Source organism: Callospermophilus lateralis, chromosome 4 (genome assembly GCF_048772815.1).
Source record: "Callospermophilus lateralis isolate mCalLat2 chromosome 4, mCalLat2.hap1, whole genome shotgun sequence".
NCBI lineage: Eukaryota > Metazoa > Chordata > Mammalia > Rodentia > Sciuridae > Callospermophilus > Callospermophilus lateralis.
Window position 1 is genome coordinate 72,076,689 of NC_135308.1, and position 20,935 is coordinate 72,097,623.

The window sequence follows — 20,935 nt, forward strand, 5'->3', positions numbered from 1 at the left end:
ACATTTTTGTTACCCCCCTCCCCCATAGAGTGCATAGGAAGGTTAACAACCTGTTATGAGTCTCACCTGAGCAGACAACTTGCACAGCCCCTCTATGGGGACAACTTCCTCCAGAACAGGGCACTCTGGGGCAGAACCAGAGGCCAGGCTCCTGTCCCTCACACTGGAACTCTTCATCCCAGACCTGTTCACCAGATTCTCTGAATGGCAGGTTCCCCAGGACAGATGCAGGCTTGCCACACCCCAGCTCTGCACAGATGACCTGGGCTGTAGGTAATGTGAAATTCCCACCAGATACTGGAATCCACTCTCCTCCAGAATTCACTTCCACTTGTCCAGAGCAAGATCTGTGCCCTCCAACCAGATGCACAAATCCTATGGGAGAAAAAACAAACAACACGAAGTGTCACGGAGTAGAAACAGGAAGTTAGAAGTCACAGGTAATGCTATGATTTTTTTTCATTTTCCAAGGTTGGATGTGAGGAGTGGATTCAACAGATGGTGCCAGAATGTGAATTCTCTGATCAAGTGTCTGAAGACAAATTTATGAGGAGAAATTTGTAAAGTCTGTTCTAAATTACTGACTCAAAAAATGAATGGATGCAGTGCCCTACACACATACGTATACATACATGTATATATGTGTGTCCCAGAAATGAATCTATGTGTGTGTGTGTGTGCGTGTGTGTGTGTGTGTGTGTGTGTGTGTGTGTGTAATATGCATTTTCTTTTAAATGGACATATTATTCTTTATATTATAAAGGTATCTGTGTGTTTGCAATACTTTCTGTGACAGTGTACCTCTTTTTTTTTCTCAGATAGATCCATATCTATCCATTGAATGTGAACTCAGTGTAGAAAAAGATGGGATTAATTTTTCACTCTTTTATATCCTGAAACTTTCAATTCACAGATGATAACACAACATTTTCTAATGAATGAAAAATCTCAATAGAAGTAGGAACAGAAGTTATCCAGAAGCTTGAGAATGTTTTTTATTTATTTTTTTGTGTTGTGTTTAAGGGATTTTTTTGTTCATAGTAGACAGTTTGAAGAATCCATTATACAGCTATTGAAGCTGATCAGGAAGTGATTTCAAGTGTGGGTTCAGATCTTTGGGGAGGCATCTAGTTATAGGTGTGAAATTGTAATATAGTAGAAATTTTACACACTGAAGAAAGTCAGCAAGGAATCTTTTCTCAAGAGAATAGCATGTTCATTAATTTTTCCTTTTTTCATTTAAATTAAATTTATTTCAACTGATACCCAAAACATAAATAGTAAATCTATTAATGGATGCATGTATATACTGTGTTATCTTATTTTCTCAAAAATTTTTCATTTCCTACTGTGAAAAGTTCCAATACACTCTCTTCTTGCTTTTTGCAATAAAGTTTCTGGTGCACCATTACACCCTATTGTGTAATGGTGCACCAGAACTTCTTGTTCCTAAGTAAAACCTATAACTAATTGATCAATCTATAGCCTTCCATTTCTAACCCCTACACTTTCCAGCCTATGGTAATCATAATTCTAATCTAAACTTGTAACTTTTATGAGGTCAAGTCTTTCAGATTTAACATATAGTGAGATTTTAAGAGACTCTTGTCTTTCTTTGCCTGACTTATTTCACTAAATTTAATGATCTTCAAGTCCACGCATGCTACAGCAATGAAAATATTTCATTCCCGTTTTCCTTTTTTCAGCTAAAGAGCATTCCATTATGCAAATGTACTACAATTTATCCATTTATTAGTTGATGAACACTTAGATTATTTCCATTTCATAGCTACTGTCAGTAGTGCTGCCATAAACATGGGAGTACAGAGGTCTTTTCAACATCCTGATTTCATTTCCTTTGAATATCTGCTCAGCAGTGGGTTACTGTATTATATGGTAACTTTTTGGGAGGCTGTCTGATAATGTCTTTGCATTTTTTTATTTGTAAAGGGCAGCTTTGCTATGTTCTGTATTTTTGATTGACAGATTTTTCCTTCAATTTTATTAAAATCTCATTGCACTCACTTCTGGTCTACATGTTTCCTGTTGGAAAGTTCACTGTCAGGGGAATTAGGAAAACTTTGGTGTTGTTTCTTTTCTCTTGATTCCTTAAGCCTCTTTATCTTTCAACTTTGAGAGCTGTATTATAATATGTAATGATAAGAGTTCAAGGGTCCAGGTCAAATTTGGGTGCTCAACTAACTTTTCACCCCCCACAGAGACTTAAATCTCTGTATAGTGTGCTTCCTGAGGCTCTGGGAAGGAATGAGGAGGGAGGTCCTGTGTCTACCAATGCTGCAATGCTATGTCACACACTGAGGCCACAGCTTGCCAAGCCAACCCAGAACTGGGGAGGGAACAAGATTTAAGTCTCTGCCTACTGTTGAGGTGGACATATGGACCAAGACTCCTGTAACCAGCCACAGGCTCTTCTTGAGTCTGTCCCACCAGCACACCAGTCTTTCTCTCTCTATGAGGTCAGTCCTACATTTAAGAACTCTAATTCCTACTGAGTGCTGAGTATCACCATAGTGGGCCTGGCACTGAGCTCCAAGACAAAATCCTATTTCTGCTCTTACATCCTGCTCCTTAGGAAATGGAGTCTTGATTTTCCTTCTATCAAGACAGCAAAGTGACAGTCTCTTTGCTGCTCAACTGGACACAGTTCCAAGTCTCAGTCTGAGGTTACTGGCATGTGGACATGTATTGTAAGACTCTACTGGACACCCCCGGAGACCTGAGTTTCAAGTATAAGGTGTGGATTCAATTACCTTTCCATTCCCCAAGTTGAATGCATCTTCCTTCATTCTGGGCTGCTATATTAAGGGAAAGGGCAACTCTTATTTCCTCTTTCCTTCAATGTGTGTTTTCTTCTTATTATCATAAAAGCAGGACTCACCTGGTTTCTTTTCATACGCCTGGTTTATTTTCCCCTATCAAACTGTTTGGTGTGTGAGTATCTGTTTGTGTGGCATATTTGTGGAAGGCCACTGAGTAACCATCTTGATCTGAGTCCTAAACTACATAATCTCTTATCATAATAAATATGCATTAATATTTTATTGATTCCAACATCCATCTGACAGCACGGTGTTAAATTCTCATCCCAAAATGAGTTTATATAGAAATGTAGAGAGAATCTATCATAGGAGAACCTGTGACTCACAGCAGTTCATTCACAGTTTTCTGGCCCTTCCTACCAATGAACTAAGAATTCTGATGTCTGAATTGAGAAAGAAGAATTGCAACTTTCCAATGATCCATAAGTTCCCCTATGATGTGTTCAATTCCTGTGTCCTCATACCTATGAACCCAGTGCAAAAATATCTCTGACTATACATATACAAGCACTCAATTCAACTGAAAGAAGAATGGCCTCATTCTTGTCTGTTCTTTGAAAAGTGCTGCAAACAGAGAGTGTGTGTGCTAATTTAAATGTAATCCTAAAAGTACTAAATTATAGAAACAAAATTGTGAAGATTGATTTTAGTTTTAAATACTGTACAAAACAACTCTTGTCAAGTAAGAGAGTTGAGAAGAGAAAGGACTATTATGATTTACATGACACTAATAAATGAAGCCCACCATCCACTGCTATCCCTGAATTCACTGATTCAGAGAAGGATCTCCTAGTGTCCTCTGGACAATTCATCTCCTATTCCCCAAAGGATCAGACACTCTCTTTCCATTCTCTTAGGTAGTGGAGAATGCACTGACCATACCCGAGCAGATGACTCCTGCATCTTTAGAGTGCTCACAGTTGTTCTTTCTCCAGACCAGGGCAGGGCAATTCCACAAGTAGGCCTCCTCTCCTGTGCACGCCAGGTCCATCAGCCAGATGGGCCCTGATCCCTCTCCAAATTGTGCATAGAGCAAGGCATTGAAGGCTGCTCCACAGCCCATTTGTCTGCACACTACATTTGCATCTTTCAGGTCCCAGTTGTTATGACAGACAGTACCCCAGAAATGCTGGTGAAGGATCTCCACTCTGCCTGCACAGCGACTGCCACCATTCACCAGGCGGAGCTGTGGAGTCTCTGAGGAGAAAGACTCATGTCAATGGTTGTATTTACAAAGAGAATGAGAAGAGTATTCTTGTCCTGTGGTATTCCCTCCCCCTACCAAGCAGTTGGCAGATCAATATTCAGAATGCAGAGCTTGCTGAATAAGGGATGGAATCATTCATTATACTAGGGCAAAAGCTAAGTCTAAGTTTCTTTCATAACATTTGGGAGAATTGTGAAAAAAATAAGAAATGGAATTAAACAACATAATCAAGTAAGTAGTCTCAGTTAGCAGTTATTTTGTAGATCTTATCAGAGTAAAACTTGTTATTGATAGAGTGAGTTGTGCATATGATGTGACAAAACAATTTGAGAAATGCCAAGATTCCTATTTTCAGTAGCTCAAAGTGTTTTTTTCTGAATGATTTCTATGGAATTACTGTAATAGGAAGTATCTGAATTGGTTTCTTATAAAGCACATACATTTGAGTGCCCATGGCCTGAGATTTGAAAGGATGAAAGCACAGGGGTTGTAGTAGGAAATGGGGATGAGATAATCAGAAGTCTAAGGTGATAGCCATGAATCCAGGAAAAAAATATAATTTAATTATACAGGCATTAAGACTGAAAAATGAATGGATCATAAGACAAATGAGTTAATGCAATATATTTCACTAGAGATTATAGACTTCATATACCTAATCTGTGCTTTGACTTCCTTGTCAGGAGTTCTTGATGAGGAAACTAATATCACATTAAAAATACCCTTTGTGTGACTCTGTGAGTGAAAAGAGTCAGGGAACACAGGGGAAATAGTATTCTGAGAAGAGAAAGAAAAAGAAAACTGGGAACCAATTAAGAAATGATGAGTTATGTTAATGATATGGAGAAACATTAAGGCAGCCCAGAGAAAAGTACAAAACAATTTACAACTTCAACTCCAGTTGTCTTACCTGTGGGAGAAACACATGGTTCTTACAAGCTTTAGATCAAATTTGAGGAATTGTTTTAACAGGGACTTCTTATAACAAGAGAGCTTTAGAGAAGGAATTAATCACATTGCTCAGCAAGCTCTCAGAGTGTTATAACTGGGGGCCATCTCTAGAAGGGTCTTATTATAGGGTCTAATCTGTGCTGGGATTATAAAATATTAATTGATCATAATTCAGAATCTCTGGGTCACCCCACCACAGTACTGGGTGGAAGAAGTGAGCACCTAGTCTCAGATAGGAGGACTGTCTGCCACAAACATGCTGAGACAGTGGCAGAGAAGGACCTAGAGGCTTTATTAATACAAGGTCCTTCTCTATGTGAAGTAGAATGATTCCAGTCTCATATGGTTTCACAGGGAAGCCAGGTCCAAGAGCCCAGAGATCACATCTGGTGATTCATTCCATTCTTGTGCCCCATCTCCAAGGTTGAACTCAGTGGTTTGATTGCTTATAGCTCTTCTCCCAGGCATTCCAGGGATTCATTATTGCTAGGACAGTTGTCATGCCCCTGTGGGCATGAGGTCTCTGGATAGTGAGTGTCCACCAGTTTGGTCCACAAACCACTGAAGAAAGGGCTTGTGGTAACTTTGACTTTTTCTATGCCCCCATGTTTGTAAACAGACTGTCCAGCATGATAATGGCCTGCCCCATCGGTATTCCATTTACCTCCATGGCAGAAAATGAGGAGCATAGTTCAGCCAGCATATCACAACAAATATTAGTTCATTTTGATGGGATCTCAAAGAAACTACAATTGGTTTATTTTTTAGCCTACTAACCTCATATACCTGGTGGACTCAAATGTTAAATGTTCAGAAAAGAGATGTCTGCATGCAAGTATTTTTGTCTGGGAGTAACTTTTGACGCATCTTTTGTTTTTCAATGTATACATTATAATATTTTCCTTACTACTATGTATTTAATTTGTTTTAAAATTCTTTAAATGGACTTTTCTCTTCTCTCTCATCTTTTTTTATATAAAATAGTTTTCTTCTTTTTTATTTCCCTTCTTCTCTTTGTATTTCTTCTGTAATATTCCTTCTTGATTTAATTTTCCTTTTATTAATTTACTTTCTTGTTAATTCAACATTTATTCTACCCCTTATCTATTGTTATTGATTTTTTAGTTTGTATCAAGTTTAATTGATTATTACTGTATTTTATGGTATTTTTATAACTGGTTTATGTTTATATGGTAGATACTACTGTTATTCACTTACTTCTTTCTGATTTATGATGGTGATTTAGCCAAGTACCTCAAATATGTTGGTTGGTGCTTTGCCACTGAGCTGTATTTTCAGCCACTAGAGTAAAGTTGTTCCTTAATGTAGCCATAAACTAGCCCTGCTCAAGCATTGGTGGATGTTATGGTTTTGATGTGAGGTGCCACCCAAAAGCTCCTATGAGACAATGCAAGAAGTTTTAGAGGAGAAATGATTGGATTATAAGACCCTTAACCCATCAGTGAATCAATCCCCTGATGGGGTTAACTGGGCGGTAATATTGTTCTTGTCTTTGACTGACAGAAGAGAACAAGGAGTTGAGTGTATTTGAAGGGGGAAGATTATAATGGGGCATCATGCTGTCTAATCAGGTAATACCATGTGCAATCATGAGGAGAGTGGAAAAATGAAAAACTGATAAGGGAAAACATTGAGGATGAAATATCTGGAAAAAAGCATCAATAATATGTGCCATAAGGAGAAGTAGCAATAGTCATAGAAGTGAATAATGCAATCACCATCTCAAGCGGGATAGTTAGTGATGGTCAAAAGTGTGGCCATACACGGAGGTGGGATGTAAGAAGAATGCTTCAAAGGGAGAAATTCAGAAATGGAGAGGCCAGGATGTTATCTAAGTTGTGTTCAAGGATCCTATCAGCACCAAGAACAGGAGAAAGAGGGACCTGGGGAGACTGATACTGCAACCTTCCAGGATGAGGGGGTGTGACCAGGCTGAAGAGTGATACCAACAGAGTGGTGGCTGGTGCCAGCCACATCATGGGCAAATTTCAAGTAGCTGGACATGGAAAAAATGAAAAGAAATTGTTGAAAATGACAAAGGAAAGCAGGGATATTTTCACTCTAATATTTGGCCCAGAAATATCCGTTGAAAGGGAAGCACAGGCTTCCAAATGATAATGAAATCATTATTTTCATAGGTCAGTCAGGTTTTTATTAGAATATGAAACTGAAGAGGGCATTATAAGTCTTAAGAAATTGGAAGACAATAGCCTCCAGTTTTCAACTCATCCATGGAATGTTTTCTGGGCGAGGGATGAAGTGGGCATGTTAGTTTGCAGTAGCATATGGATAAAGGCTCAGAGGAGGTAGTATCAACTAAGACTACTGAGACTGTGAGGAGTTCAATTCAAGAGGAAAATAAGGGGTACCAGGCCCCTCATCTCATAGCACTTTCCCATGATGTGGCAGAGGAGAAGATTGACAGCTTTTTAACAGGATTGTTATTTGGGCCATGCCTTGGAGAGGCCTCTAGCTCTTCTTACCCATCCAGGTAATCAGGCATCTCTCACCCACCCTCCCCCTGCTCTGCTTAAGAAGAGATTTATCAGTAACTCAAGGTCACCATGCTCCTCCCACCTCAGTATTTACACTGACCAAATGCTCTATTTTCTTCCTATATTGGTCCTCTATTCCTTCTTTAGATTTCAACTTAAATACGATTTCCCTCTTCCTCAATGCACATATTTCCAGAGCACCTTCCATGCCTTCATGATACTCAACTTTATGCGTGGTTGTGTAGTCAAGCTGGATTGAAAACTCCATTAGAGTAGGGGTGGTATTTTCTTCCTGTGTCTGTCTTCCTGCCTGGAATTAAGTTTCTACCTACAAATCACTCAATTAATTACCATGAAGAAACTAATCTGAGAGACTGTCTCACCAGTGTAGTGGATTCCAGAGTAAACAGCCCATTATATTAGATTCCCCAAGTTGCAACTCACTCAATTGAAAGTGTGAGTGAAATCAAGTGTTTACTCCTAACTTCAATTTCCTCATCTGAAATAAATGATCACCATGATACCTATCAAGCATTTTGTGTTTGTGGGAATAAAGTGATAGCTCATAGCAAGCAATGTGTATAACTGAGATTCAATCATTCACCCTCTAAAGAAATACAGATTGATTAATATAACTTAACATTGCATTAGCCAATTCCTTCGAAAGTTTATCAGTATAATTTCATGCTCAATATTTTTAGTTTAATCTCTATACTTTGCACATAAATTGCTATCATCAAGATTTCCACACATCTGCCTTTGAAACAGAATTGCAAGAGGTGGATCAAGTAATGTCTATCCAGTATTCATTTTGTAGACTTATTTCAACTCATCTATTATTTTTGAATATATAAAACTTTCCTAATAACAACCTGCAGGCATAGACAAACACATAGAAATAGAGTAGGTCACCTGTACATGTGATATGAGCTTCCTCCTTTGCAGAGCAAGATTGGTGTTTCCAGGGGTCAGAAGGACACTGCCAGAGAGAGGTATCAGTTTCCCGACAGTGGATTCCATTTACCCAGTGGGGTCTAGCACCTTCTCTGGAAGGAATCAAGAAATCCAGAGTCCCACTGTCCCCACAGCCAAGTTGTCTGCAAATAATGGACAAGGTCACAGCTTCCATGGGGCTATGGCAGACACTGCCCCAGGTGTTGTTGTAGAAAACCTCCAGCCACCCAGCACACTCCTGGTCCTCACTCACCAGCCTGAGGGCCAGGAACTCTGAAAGCAAGAGGAGGAAAATGTGGCTCAGTGAGCATCCAACTCTCACTGCTGTTTTTTTCTTTATTTCTAAGTAGTGAGTGCTCATTGCTGACTGTCCTGGGAAGTGCCCACTGGATGGAAGACTGAAAGTTTTGTCTCTTTAACCTGTTTTACTGTTTCTACAACAATGTAATATTAGCAAATAAACAGAAAGGAACACTGACCTGGGGGCTCTGCAGGAAAGAAACTCTTTATCTCTAACCTGAAAAACCATCTGACACACCCTAGAAAAGGAGGATGGACAGAAGGGTGGAAAAATAATGGAGCTCCAAATATGTGTGCTCTCTGATTTTCTGAGTGTGTGAATGTTTTACCTATTGTAAAAGGTTTTGCAGGTATGATTAAGATAAGATCGTTTCATGGATTATCAGGTGAATGCAATCTAATCATATCCTTAGACCTGTGCCCACAAAAGCAGATAATTCTTTCTGCCCCTTATCTTAGGGAGATGTGCACATGAAATGATGCTGTTGGTATGAAGAAGGAAGGGACCATGAGAAAATAAATTCAGGCAACATCTATCTGCTGAAAAAGGCAAGAATAGGAGTCTTCCCAGAGCTTTACTGTTGCAGCCCGCTCATGCCTTGTTTGTAGTGCAGACAGACCCAGGTCAGTCTTCTAACCTACACAGTGTAAGATGATAAATATGTTGCTTTGAGCTACTCAGTCTATGGTGACTTGTTATAGCATAAATATAAAACTAACTCAGTGGGTCAGGGTATTGTACCCATAGGTCACAGAAGAGTGGTGAGTGCTTTAAATGGACAGTGTAGAGAATGACTGTGTCAGAGGACAGTGCTAAGAACGAAGGAGAAGAAGCTCAGTTGCTACAGCAGAAAATAAAAGCACCTCAACTTCTCCTCACCTGGAGGGACAGGAACAGTGAGAGGAACTTTCTTCCCCTCTCCTTTGTCAGCAACTGCCCAATACCTGCCCAAGGGCTCAACACCATCCTGCAGAACCTCCCCTGCTCTTCCTTACCTGTGCACAGTGTGCACCACAGACCTGAGCAGATGACCCCTGCATCCTCCTTGTGCCTGCAGTTGTGCTGCCCCCAGCCCTGGGAAGGGCACTGCCACACGTGGGCCTCCTCTCCTGTGCAGTTCAGCTCATCCAGCCAGATGGGCCCTGATCCCTCTCCAAAGTGAGCAGAGACGGTGGCCTCCAGGGCCACTCCACAGCCCAGCTGTCTGCACACCACATGGGCATCACTCAGGTCCCAGCTGTCATCACAGATGGAGCCCCAGGAGCCCTGCTGCAGGATCTCCACTCTCCCTGCACAGCGACTGCCCCCATCCACCAGGCGGAGCTGTCTGCTGTCTGAGGAGAGACAGGGTCATGTCAGTGGGCATTTGCACAGGGAATGGGAGGCTCTGGTGCTGGGGCCCTTGCTCACCTGAGCAGTTGGCAGTGTGGCCCTCTGAGGATGCAGAGCCTGCTGGGTCAGACCAGGAGTCTTTGCACTGGGGCAGCAGCTGGGTCTGGTTTTCTACAGAAGGGGATAGAAAGCAGAAAATTGAAACAAAGTACATAATAATCTAGTGATTATTATGAGGTGAAAACTGTAAAACAAAGGAGCATTAATTTGCTATCTTCAAAATTGATCTTCTAATGGAGATTTCTGCTTTTTAATATGTCAGATTTTGTTTTTGTTTTAAGCCCATCCCAGGAATAACTTTAGCAAAGTGGAATATATAAGTGGTGCTTGAGAGTTTGCTTAGCTCCCAAGGAAGATATACATTCAGAGTCAAGTTCAGAGAAAAGGAAAAACTAGAATCAGCTATTTTTCATTCAAAGGTAGAAGTTGAGACTGAAAATCTCAGCATGTTTGCTTGATTTCCCTGGGAACACACAAGTATGATTTAGGCTGGACAAAAGAGGTGGAACTCTGTTAAACATCTAGAAAACTTGTATCATATTTTGTGAACTGAAAGTAATGTTTTATTTGGATGATGTTCAATATCCAATCATTTCAATCATTTTTACTTAAGGTGATCTCCCCTAAAATTAACTGCATGAAAGAAGAAAAATAGCTTTCTGAAAGTTTCATGTGATATGCATCTTAGCAGAGAAATGATAACAAAAATCCAATAAATATTTGAGAGTCATGTGTAACTTTAAAAAGTCAATAGGTAAAAATAAGAAACCAGTGGATGAGTCTAACAACACTGTATATGAACACAAAATAGAATTAGTAAGGGGAAGAACATGAGAAAATATAGAGTGAAGCACAGAAAGGATAGGAAATACAACAGGGAACTAAGAGACATGGTAGAGAACCTAATGTTCCAAATACTCTATAAGATTCAGGTAACAATATATATATTTTTAAAATTATGGATCTTTTCAGCTATATGTGACAGAAGAGTCCATTTTGACATAATTATACAAGCGTGAAATACATTTTGTTTTAGAGTTCTATTCTTATTGATATACATGATGGTGGGATTCAATGCAATGTTTTTATATGTGCACATGGGAAAATTATGTCATTTTCATTCCACTGCCCTTTTCCTATGCTTCTCCCTTCCCTTTACATCCAAATGTCTTAATCTACTACATTTTTTATTCTGTCTCTCACTGCTCCCTTTCCTTATTGTGGGTTAGCTCTCACATATCAGAGAAAATATTTGACTTTTAGTTTGATAGTGCTAGAGTATATATCAGAAAATACATAAAGTGGGATATTTAATACACCAAAAAGAGAACATGGTGCATGATTTTACATAAATCTCAAAACTTGAAAAAATACTCTTTGGAGGGGAGGAGGGCACAGTGACTGCAGGGATGTGCAGGTGACTCTTGGGAGCTGCTGATGCTCTCTGATGGTCCAGGTTGAGAAACTTGACAGAGCTACCATTCACTGTTATACAGTGTTCTCTATAAATTGCAGCAAATAATAATACTTACTTAAAATCTATTCCTCTTAATACTCCTTGACAGGGCTTGAAAGATGAATGATCATTGAGAAGAATCAAAGTTCACCACAGAATGTTTCCTTTCTGAAATCAGCTCTCCATGTTGTCTGCTCTTAGAGACACATCACTCAAGTACCAGTCAGCCCTGCCCTCTCTTACCTGAGCAGACCACAGAGGCTGTGTTTCCATGGGCACAGGCAGGAACACCCAGGGCAGTCACAGGGCAATTCCACAAGAAGGACTCAGACCCTGAGCAGTGGAATCGGTCTCTCCAGATCTCATCTCCTCCTTCCACAAAGTACTCTCCCTTTGGGGTGGAGACGGCGACTCCACAGCCCAGCTGACGGCAAACTACATTGGCATTGGCCATATTCCAGTGGGAGGCACAGAGAGTTCTCCAGCCTCCAGAGGTCTTCATCTCCACTTGACCCTCACACTGAGAGCTGCCATTTTTCATGAGCCGAATATCTGTATATCCTGGTAGAAGACAGGGTTTAGCAACATCCCACATTTTTCTTACCCTTAGAGAGTGTGTGGGGAAGTTAAAGTCCTGGTGTAAATCTCACCTGAGCAGACAATTTGCACAGCCCCTGTGTGGGGGCAGCTGCCTCCAGGACAGGGCACTCTGGGGCAGAACCAGAGCTCAGGCTCCTGCCCCTCACACTGGAACTCTTCAGCCCAGACCTGTTCACCAGCCTCTCTGAAGGGCAGGTTCCCCAGGACAGATGCAGCCTTGCCACACCCCAGATCTGCACAGATGACCTGGGCAGTGGGTAATGTGAAATTCCCATCAGATACTGGAGTCCATCCTCCTCCAGAATTCACTTCCACTCGCCCAGAGCAGTGTCCAGCTCCTCCATCCAAACGCACGAATCCTGTGGAAGAAATTAACCCACAAATGAGTATCTTGGCTTGGAATTGGAAGATAGTTGTCACAGGCAATGGTTGTGAGCCTTTCTTTTCCCAGGGTGTGGGGAATGGGCTCAGCAGTTGGTATCAGAATGGGAATTCCATGACAAGTGTGTGAGGACATTTTAGGAGGAGGCATTTAGAAGGTCAGCTGTGAACGACTGACTGAAGAAATGAATATGTATCAATATAATTGTTGTGTTTGTGTGTGTGCTGTGTGATACATGTGTTTTTATTTTTTTCCATGTGAACACATTATCCTTCATGTAAACAGATACCTGTGTGTTTCTCTGCATTCTGTCTCTGTCAGCTGACCTCCTTTTTTGCAGGATCTACATCTATCCACTGGATTTGAACTCAAGTAGCAAAAGGACTAGGCTTAATTTTCACCATTTTATCCTCAAAAACTTTTACTTCACTAAAAAATTCCAAATAAGTTAACATTTGTTAATGAAGGAAAAAAAATTCAATATGTATCAAAAACTGACAATTTATATTTATTTGCCATTTAGGAATGAGGGAAGAGTCCACTAAATAGTGTAAGACTGAGATAAATCCAGGTTATTTTGACTAAAATAAAAAGGGTTCTTTATATCTTACTTCCTTTTACAGAAGATAGAAAGAGATTTTAAAAGGAGCATCAGAAGAACAAAAGAAGAAGAAAAGGAGAAGAAGAATAAGAAGAGGAGCAGGGAAAAGAAAGGGAGGAAGAAGAAGAAGAAATAAAGAGATTTGAGCTTTTTTTGCCTTTTTGTTTTATTTTGTTTTGAGGAATTATTTTGTTACTGATAAGGGAAGTTGGGAGAAGCCATTAGTTATCTATTGAAGCACATCAGGAAGAGATTTCAAGTATGAGTTCAGACCTTTGGGCAGCATATGGCCACAGGTAAGGAAAAGTAATGTAATACTAAGTTTATGTATGAATTTCAGTAAGAAATCCTTGCTGAAGAGAATAACATGATCAGTGATTATTTTTCCAAAGAAATCCTTCCAGATGGAATGGATATCAAAAGCATTAATCTACTTCATTACAAATTTTACTTAAAGCATTATAATTAGAATACTCTCATTTCTCTCTGGAGCTGATGTATTAACCTCAAGTGTGGATTTGTGACCTTGTGACTACAAGGTCTATTTAATTTATATCAGTATCACAGAGGAGTGATGACAATGTACCTGACTTGGAAAGTCACAGTGAAAATACAAAATTTCAAACTGAAATCACTATACTTTGGGATGTAATGTTTTAAAGAGTGTGAGACCTCTGCAGGGATGATCAAAATCAGCTCTCAATATTGTTGTCCAGTAACAGGAACAATAAAGATCAGTTTCCAGAACAGAAACCATCACTGTAGGCTCTGCCTGTGGATGCAGCCAGGTCTTTTCCTCTGTGGATTCTGGTTTCCACTCAGTTACATCTCCACACTAGGGATTAACATCACCACCACCACCACTACCATGAGTTGTGCATGACTGATTCATTATATTTCTGGCTCAATTAGATACACAAATTTATCTGCAGAAACATTAATTCTTTTCCATTTTCTTGTTTTTTTCATTGTATATGGTATATTTCTAGCTCCCAAGATATAGAATGTCTCCATTGAGGTAGCACAACGTCACTTTTGAGTTCTATCTGAGAGAATTCAGTGGAATATCTGATTGTAGTGTCCTCCAGTTGAAATTGTCTATTGTAATAGCAAACCTTCCCCCAAGGCAGATTTCTCCTTTACTCTTCTACTCTGTACAGATCAGCGACAGCTCATCTAGCTGTAGCCTGAGAGGGTGAAGAGTAAAGTTCATAAAGAACATGTACTCAGAGAATCAACTGAGCATCTGTTGTTGTGCTGAACATTGACCCTGAATTGTTCAGAGGAAAGTCTTGTTGCAAACTCAACACTATTTTTATTCATCTTTAATATTATATATATTATTTGTTATTCTTCTAGGAATTTTTAATGAAATAACATATGTCCAGAAACCTTGAAACATTTTTCTTTCCTTCAAGGGAAGCTTCTATCCTTTTGGAGTCAAGTTCAGAGAAAAGGAAAAACTAGAATCAGCTATTTTCACCTTTAAGCATTTTTCATTCAAAGGTAGTAGTTGAGACTCTGACAATCTCAACATGTTTGCCTGATACCCCTGGGAATACACAAGTATAATTTAGGTTGGACAAAACAGGTGAAACTCTGTTAAACTTCCAGAAAACTTGTATCATATTTTGTGAACTGAAAAGAATATGTTTCTTTAGATGATGTCCAAAATCCAGTCATTTCAATCAGTTTTATTTAAGATGATCTCCTCTAACTTAACTGTACGGGAGAAGTAAAATACCTTTCTGAAGATTCCATCTGATGTGCATCTTGGCAGAGAAATGATGATGGGATTCAATGTAATGTTTTCATATATGCACATGGGAAAATTATATTAACTTCATTCCACTGTCTTTTTCCTCCTTTCTCCCTTCCCTCTATGTCCAAATGTCTAATCTACTACATTTCTATTCTGTTTCCTACTGCCCCCTCCCCTTCTTGTGGGTTAACTCTCATATATCAGAGAAAACATTTGATCTTTGGTTTGATAGTTCTAAAGTATACATCAGAAAATACATAAAGTGGGATGTTTAATACACCTATAGTGTTTAAAAATACCCGCAACATCTGTCACCCTCTATCCATTGACCTGTACAGTCCATTCCTCCTTCCCTTCAATCTGGGCTGACAGTAGTGAGTTGTCTATAAACAATAAAATGTGGTGAAGCCAACACAGCTTGACTTAGGAACCTAGGTAAGAAAGTCATGCCTCCTCCTCTGGCTTAGTAGGATGTTAGCTCTATGGGAAATCTGCACTGCAGACTATCATGTGGGAGAGAGCATTTGCAGGTGATTCTTTCAGCAACCCCAGCAATTCAGTTCCAGAAGATATACAAATGCAATCTCATGAGAGAGCCGGAAAGGCAACTGACAAGAGACCTTGCCAAATTCATGAATCTGGAAATCATGGAAAATGATTTGTATTTTTTCATGAAAAATGAAATGTATTTTTATTTGAATTGATATTTTGGAGGGAAATTTTTATTATGCAGCAATAACTGCCAAAATTACACTTACTATAAAACACAGCAATTCTACATTCTTATGTTTGTTGTGGCACTATTTACAATAGCTATGGTATGGAATCACCCCAAGTGCTCACTGAAAGACAAATTTATAAAGTACTGGTATACACACACACACACACACACACACACACACAGAGGCATAAAGAAGAATATAATCATGTCATTTGCATCAAAACAGATGGAACTGAAAAACACTGTTTAGTTAAATAAAACAGATACAGAAAGACATGTACCCAGGTCCCCTGTCATATATGGAAGTAAAAAGGAGGCTATCAGAAATTAGAGGGGAGATTGCTGCAGGATGTAGGTCATATTTATAGCACTAGATATGTCCAATCTTACATAAACATTCTTGTGCATGAAGTTAAGAATGACATATGTGGGGCTAGGATTGTGGCTCAGCGGTAGAGCTCGCCTAGTACGGGCAGAACCCGGGTTTGATCCTCAGCACCACATGAAAATAAAGGCATTGTGTTGTGTCCATCTACTCTTAAGAAATAAATGTTAAAAAAGAATGACATATGTTTTGTGATTATTGTTTCTAACATATAGTTTAAATGTCTACTTTGAAAAAATGTCAAAGCCAACTTTTATTTATGTAGAACTGATTCAAATATTGATTTACAAGTTCTCTTATTACTTACTTATTTTGCTTATTGCCATAGCTCAAACTGAGACTTTGCAAAATTATTGGCTTGCATTTTTTAATAAATCATTAACATGGAATACAAAGAAAAAATAACAGTTTCATAGTAAGAAATATAAATAAACATGAGAACTGAATGCAGCACGTTATCGTACATTTTTACTGTGAATAACATATTTAGTAAAATTAGTAAAAATCTGAACAAGGCTAATACACTGTATAGTCATATTATGGCAAGATGGATTTATGAAATTTGGCAACAGTGCTGTGGTTATATATAAAATTCTTGAAAATATTTTAGGGGTAATGAGACACACTACATTATCCACCTACTCTTAACTACTCTTTCAGAAACATTTGATAAATTTAGGTATAAATGGGGCAGAAGGAGGGAATATAGTAAAAGAGTGGCATTTGGAAATCTTGCTTATGGTTACCTGGGAATTTTATGCTATCCCTTAAACTTTTTCAGAATTATCAAATTAACATAATAAACAATAAAAGGAAAAAAGAAAACCGTCCCCCCACATATACAAAATAAAGGTGAAAACAATTTGAAGTAATTCCAAAGAAACATTAATAGCATCAAACACAAGAACATCTAGGAGAAACATCATAAAGGCTATGTATAATCTCTGAGAGAAATTAGATATATGCCTTGTAGGTCAATTATCTCCATATTCATGTGTAGTCTAAATCCAATGTCAACCTATATATCATCATGCTTTTATTGTATTAAATATATAAAGTTGTTTCTAAAATTTATGTGAAATGCATATGACCAAGTATGACTAATGCATTAGGCAAGAAAAACTACACAATTAGAGAAGTTAGTTTAAAGTAATCTTTAAAGGAAACTTACTCAGATATGCTAAAAAGTTATAATAATTAAGAATGTAAGTACTGCTGTAAGGATACACAACAACATAATGGAATGGAACAGAATGAGTAAGAAAATCTGCACTCCATTATTTCAAAGGTGACCCTGTGGTGGGGAGAAGTCTTTTCAGTAATAATGCTGAGTCAATTTGCTGTCCAAACAATAATGTAGAACTTTTCTTCACATCACACACCCCCTTACAATATCAACACCAGAAAGACTGTAAATTATATGCAAAATAAAAGTAATTAAACATGTATAATATACCCTGGGAGAATATTTTTTAGATCTTAAGATGGAAACTTTCTATTTAGTGTACAAAAATGTTGATAAGCTGTGCTTCATTAAGAACAACAATTGACCCCCGAAAGAATACCATATTAAGAGAGTGAAAGTAAAAGGGTAAAAAAAAAAAAACACCTCATGCAAATACATACATATCTGCACCAAAAGCTATCGTCATGATAATATGTAGGATCATTATTTGGGAAGTCAACAAGCATCAAATCTCAATATCACTTGAATGTATCCATACATGGTCATGTGGTCATTCAGCAGAAAACTCAACAGCAATAAAAATAAACGAAGGTATGCTACAAAGGGCAAAATGTGTGAATTCTAAGCACAATGTGGAGTCCAAGTAGACACAACAATAGAACATACTACATGGTTTTACATAAAAGTCAAAAGCTGACAAAATTTTTCTTTGGCAGCAGAAGTTATAGTGGTCTTCTTTGCAGGGGAGGAGGGCACAGTGACTGGAGGGATGTGCAGGTGACTTCTGGGAGCTTCTGATGCTCTCTGAGAGTTTGGGGTGAGGAACTTGACAGAGCTATCATTGATCGCTCTACCTTGGTCTCTTTGAATTTTAATAAATAATAATTCTTACTTGAAAACTATCTCTCTTAATACTCCTTGACAGATGAATGATCATCTGATCATCTGAGAAGAACCATAGTTCCCCACAGAATGTTTCCTTTCTGAAATCAGCTCTCCATGTTGTCTGCTCTTAGAGACACATCACTCAAGTACCAGTCAGCCCTGCCCTCTCTTACCTGAGCAGACCACAGAGGCTGTGTTTCCATGGGCACAGGCAGGAACGCCCAGGGCACTCACAGGACAATTCCACAAGAAGGACTCAGACCCTGAGCAGTGGAATTGCTGTCTCCACATCTCATCTCCTCTTTCTACGAAGTGCTCTCCCTTTGGGGTGGAGATGGCAACTCCACAGCCCAGCTGACGGCAAACTACATTGGCATTGGCCATATTCCAGTGGGAGGCACAGAGTGTTCTCCAGCCTCCAGAGGTCTTCATCTCCACTTGACCCTCACACTGAGAGCTGCCATTTTTCATGAGCCGAATATCTGTATATCCTGGTAGAAGACAGGGTTTAGCAACATCCCACATTTTTCTTACCCTTAGAGAGTGTGTGGGGAAGTTAAAGTCCTGGTGTAAATCTCACCTGAGCAGACAATTTGCACAGCCCCTGTGTGGGGGCAGCTGCCTCCAGGACAGGGCACTCTGGGGCAGAACCAGAGCTCAGGCTCCTGCCCCTCACACTGGAACTCTTCAGCCCAGACCTGTTCACCAGCCTCTCTGAAGGGCAGGTTCCCCAGGACAGATGCAGCCTTGCCACACCCCAGATCTGCACAGATGACCTGGGCAGTGGGTAATGTGAAATTCCCATCAGATACTGGAGTCCATCCTCCTCCAGAATTCACTTCCACTCGCCCAGAGCAGTGTCCAGCTCCTCCATCCAAACGCACAAATCCTGTGGAAGAAATTAACCCACAAATGAGTATCTTGGCTTGGAATTGGAAGATAGTTGTCACAGGCAATGGTTGTGAGCCTTTCTTTTCCCAGGGTGTGGGGAATGGGCTCAACAGTTGGTATCAGAATGGGAATTCCATGACAAGTGTGTGAGGACATTTTAGGAGGAGGCATTTAGAAGGTCAGCTGTGAACGACTGACTGAAGAAATGAATATGTATCAATATAATTGTTGTGTTTGTGTGTGTGCTGTGTGATACATGTGTTTTTATTTTTTTCCATGTGAACACATTATCCTTCATGTAAACAGATACCTGTGTGTTTCTCTGCATTCTGTCTCTGTCAGCTGACCTCCTTTTTTGCAGGATCTACATCTATCCACTGGATTTGAACTCAAGTAGCAAAAGGACTAGGCTTAATTTTCACCATTTTATCCTCAAAAACTTTTACTTCACTAAAAAATTCCAAATAAGTTAACATTTGTTAATGAAGGAAAAAAATTCAATATGTATCAAAAATCAAAAACTGACAATTTATATTTATTTGCCATTTAGGAATGAGGGAAGAGTCCACTAAATAGTGTAAAACTGAGATAAATCCAGGTTATTTTGACTGAAATAAAAGGGTTCTTTATATCATACTTCCTTTTACAGAAGACAGAAAGCGAATTTAAAAGGAGCATCAGAAGAACAAAAGAAGAAGAAAAAGAGAAGAAGAATAAGAAGAGTAGCAGGAAAAAGAAAGGGAGGAAGAAGAAGAAGAAGAAATAAAGCGATTTGAGCTTTTTTTGCCTTTTTTGTTTTATTTTGTTTTGAGGGATTATTTTGTTATTGATAAGGGAAGTTGGGAGAAGCCATTAGTTAGCTATGGAAGCACATCAGTGTTAGAGTCTGTAAACAAGTCTGGATGGCGCCTGGCAAAATGCCAGAGGGAGTGGTTTGTCAAGTAGCAAAAGCGAGCCATTAAGTGTGGAAATTCCTTATTGGCTGACTGCTGTATCTAGTTTATGCTAATTAAGATAGGCTGTGTGGAATGTATAAATATCGCTCTGGTCCTACAATAAATGGCTCCTACTCCTGCTGTATCAATCTACACAAGTTGTTCGTCACCCCCCAGCTATTTTGCCCAGCCAGCCGGGCTGCGGCACATCAGGAAGAGATTTCAAGTATGAGTTCAGACCTTTGGGCAGCATATGGCCACAGGTAAGGAAAAGTAATGTAATACTAAGTTTATGTATGAATTTCAGTTAGAAATCCTTGCTGAAGAGAATAACATGATCAGTGATTATTTTTCCAAAGAAATCCTTCCAGATGGAATGGATATCAAAAGCATTAATCTACTTCATTACAAATTTTACTTAAAGCATTATAATTAGAATACTCTCATTTCTCTCTGGAGCTGATGTATTAACCTCAAGTGTGGATTTGTGACCTTGTGACTACAAGGTCTATTTAATTTATATCAGTATCACAGAGGAGTGATGACAATGTACCTGACTTGGAAAGTCACAGTGAAAATACAAAATTTCAAACTGAAATCACTATACTTTGGGATGTAATGTTTTAAAGAGTGTGAGACCTCTGCAGGGATGATCAAAATCAGCTCTCAATATTGTTGTCCAGTAACAGGAACAATAAAGATCAGTTTCCAGAACAGAAACCATCACTGTAGGCTCTGCCTGTGGATGCAGCCAGGTCTTTTCCTCTGTGGATTCTGGTTTCCACTCAGTTACATCTCCACACTAGGGATTAACATCACCACCACCACCACTACCATGAGTTGTGCATGACTGATTCATTATATTTCTGGCTCAATTAGATACACAAATTTATCTGCAGAAACATTAATTCTTTTCCATTTTCTTGTTTTTTTCATTGTATATGGTATATTTCTAGCTCCCAAGATATAG

At 39.1% G+C, this 20,935-nt stretch overlaps 1 protein-coding gene across 1 annotated transcript in view; it reads right to left on the minus strand.

Annotated features, from left to right (window-relative positions):
- Window positions 1-20,935, minus strand: part of LOC143398295 (uncharacterized) — a 326,595-nt gene that overhangs the window by 61,070 nt on the left and 244,590 nt on the right. The window contains 7 exon segments of the mRNA XM_077109254.1: window positions 67-375; window positions 3,723-4,037; window positions 8,427-8,741; window positions 9,789-10,103; window positions 10,180-10,272; window positions 11,861-12,178; window positions 18,720-19,028. Of these exon segments, the coding sequence (XP_076965369.1) occupies window positions 67-375; window positions 3,723-4,037; window positions 8,427-8,741; window positions 9,789-10,103; window positions 10,180-10,272; window positions 11,861-12,178; window positions 18,720-19,028 (1,974 nt within the window).